At 37.0% G+C, this 2,656-nt stretch overlaps 1 protein-coding gene across 1 annotated transcript; it reads right to left on the minus strand.

The window, feature by feature from the left end:
• Positions 1 to 588: 588 nt before the first annotated feature.
• LOC112759183 (uncharacterized) lies at positions 589 to 1,680 on the minus strand. The gene is made up of 5 exons (XM_072220469.1): positions 1,618 to 1,680; positions 1,330 to 1,464; positions 1,074 to 1,186; positions 910 to 1,003; positions 589 to 824 (listed from the first exon to the last, which is right to left on the minus strand). Exons 1-5 carry the CDS (start codon positions 1,678 to 1,680, stop codon positions 651 to 653), a joined length of 579 nt encoding a protein of 192 aa, XP_072076570.1. The 3' UTR covers positions 589 to 650.
• Positions 1,681 to 2,656: the final 976 nt, after the last annotated feature.

The following is a 2,656-nucleotide window of genomic DNA, read 5'->3' on the forward strand; positions in this document are numbered from 1 at the left end:
TGTTCTTTAAATTTGTGGCGATTGAGTTTATTTTTCTCGTTAATAGTTTAGCTAATGTGTGAATGTTATATTCAGATAAACCTGTTTGATGCTGCATCAGCAGTGCATTCAAATTCCAGCCAATATCAAGCACACGTTATGAATTATCAGTTCAGGGTACCAGCAGCAGGGGATAACTCTTTGGGTGTATAGTTTTAGAGAATATGGGTGTAAAAGAACTGTTCTTTTGGGTGTATTTTTGTTCATTGACAATTTACATATAGACACATATATAGATACATATAGAACAAAAGCTGTAAAAATTCGCAGGTTATGGGTGTATATTTGATTTGATGTTTTTCTTCATATTTTAGTCCATGTAATTCATACATTTTGAATACAGCACATACAGTTTGGGTGTATATTTTATGCAATCTTGGGTGTATTATTTGACTTGCGTTGGGTGTAACAGTTTATAATTTGCGTTTATATATGCCTTGATTTTTTCCTTCATATTTTACCACCTGTAATACAGCTTTTGAATATAGCACAGACAGTTTAACAGCACAGATAGTTTAACTATGGAAAAAAATATACATGGAATAGAAGTTGTTGATAAATGGCAAATATTTACATCATTTGTTCAATTTACAAACTACCCAGCAGTTGGATTACGCAGTTTCTATATCAGCAGAATTTATCTGACAAAACGGACTCAATAATACAGAGGATGGCTTCGACAGCCTTATAGCACTACTCTCTCTAATTGCCCGATCTCTCTGTTTATTCATCTCACTGAATAGTATCCAGGAAGCATACTCCACTCTATAGTGGTCCACCTCCTCCTACAATTAAAAAGTATATTCTGTTTAAACAGTAATATTAATTCAGTAAAGTAATACAGAGTTATATAGTTCTAAAGACAGTTACCTGTTTCCAATTATCCCATTTATACTTCCCCTTTTTAATGTTTTCCGGCTCAATTAACTCAAGCCACTGCATAACGTAGATAGCGCAGTCATAGCTGAAAACGAAGAAAATAGATTACAAATCTCATTTAGGAAAGTTTAATGTTCAGAGTCACAAATTTATACCTTGTTTTTTGGCCTGATATTTTAACATATGATGCTTTAATTTCCTTCTCCTTCTCGTCTTTCTGCAGAGGTTCCCCGCCGGCATATGCTCTCAATCTTGAAAATACATATCCCTTAAATACCAAAACAAATCAGTAATACACCCGAATGAATGCACAAGATACACCCAACTAAATGGACAACATACACCCAACACAACTAAAGAAATAGACCAATAGACCTATCTATTAAAGTAAAGAAGACAGAGGCAACTTACAGTGAATTTATTAATCTGCTTTCTCTCTTCGCTTGGAGCTTTTTTGTGTAGCGGGTCAAGTATATGACATTTCCGCTTTGTTGTATTTATCAGCCATAACCACCAATGCCCCGAATGGCAAACAGGTGCAAAAATCTGAAGGATTGCCACATTTCAACAGTGTGTTATTTTATTTGGCATATAAGTAAATAAGCGTACTAACAAATTTAGCAAACGAAAACTTACATATGGATGCGAAGTTAATTTTTTTCTATCTATGAAGGGAATAAAACTCGGGTAGTCTTCCACCCTGAATTCCTTATTCGTTTTCGGTGATATGAATTCCCCCTCTGGGTGATCCGAAAGTGCCATGCTCTGCAAGAATTGCGAAACAAGAAATGAAATACTGAAAATACACAACTTACACCCAGTGGAACGTAAACATTACACCCAATTCAATACAAAAAATACACCCAAAGTTTGTAGAAGTAACACTTACCACAATATCGGGGGGGGAGACAGTATATTTGTTCTTGAAACCTCTTTTCATTTTTCTGGTTGAGGATGAGGCAGATGGCAGATACAATCTAGAAATATATGCCGAAATCAATTTTACATTAATAAACATTGCAGTTGACTTTGGTGTAAAAACATTAATGTTATTCTAATATTACCTGAGATTCTATATCACTTTTTGCCTGGAGGGATGCAAGGTGCATTCTCATCAAAATGTATTCATCTTGGGCAATGAGAGTGCACATCTCCTCATACTCGTTAGTATTGCCATCTGCGTCTTCCTTCAGTCTCGTCCCCCAGATGTAGCACTTTTGTTTCATATCATCCGTAATCTGATTTATTGCCCCAGGAGTTTCAAACTTCGCAGAACTTTCTCCCCCAGTCTCCCTCTGAATTTGTGGACTTTTGTTTTTTCCCTTCGCCGCACTGCTTGCTATTTTTGGACCAAATCGTCCAATTGTTCTAGCAAATTTGCAGCTTCAGGAGATTTTGCCCTTTCTGTCTCCTGCGTTGATGCCCCCTCCTGGCTTGAACCAGTCAATCCAAGGCTGAATGATGGCACCCCTGGATCTGTTTTAGGAACATAGGTTGCTGTCCGTGCCATCATCAACAGGGCAGCAGCGTCTTCTGCGGCTGGATGAGTGCGTCATGATGTATAAGAATAAGAGTAAGAATAAGAATATACGGATGATAAGCAAAGATTGATTTTAGTCTGATGAACTTACATTTTAGTTGGAGCTGGGGGAAGCGTGGGTGTGGTTTCTTGAAGTTGTTTGGGGGTTTCAGGAGTGCTGCACAGTTATACAAAATTAATCATGGCATAAAAAAAGCT

The sequence above is a fragment of the Arachis hypogaea genome, chromosome 16 (genome assembly GCF_003086295.3).
Source record: "Arachis hypogaea cultivar Tifrunner chromosome 16, arahy.Tifrunner.gnm2.J5K5, whole genome shotgun sequence".
Taxonomy (NCBI): Eukaryota; Viridiplantae; Streptophyta; class Magnoliopsida; order Fabales; family Fabaceae; genus Arachis; species Arachis hypogaea.

Excerpts from the sequence above, each read along its gene's own strand:
- LOC112759183 (XM_072220469.1), bottom strand. The coding sequence starts at position 1,680 with ATGGCACTTTCGGATCACCCAGAGGGGGAATTCATATCACCGAAAACG. Across the intron at positions 1,465-1,617 it reads AAACGAATAAGGAATTCAGG|ATTTTTGCACCTGTTTGCCA; the intron begins GTGGAAGACTAC and ends GCAATCCTTCAG. Across the intron at positions 825-909 it reads AATGGGATAATTGGAAACAG|GAGGAGGTGGACCACTATAG; the intron begins GTAACTGTCTTT and ends TTTTAATTGTAG.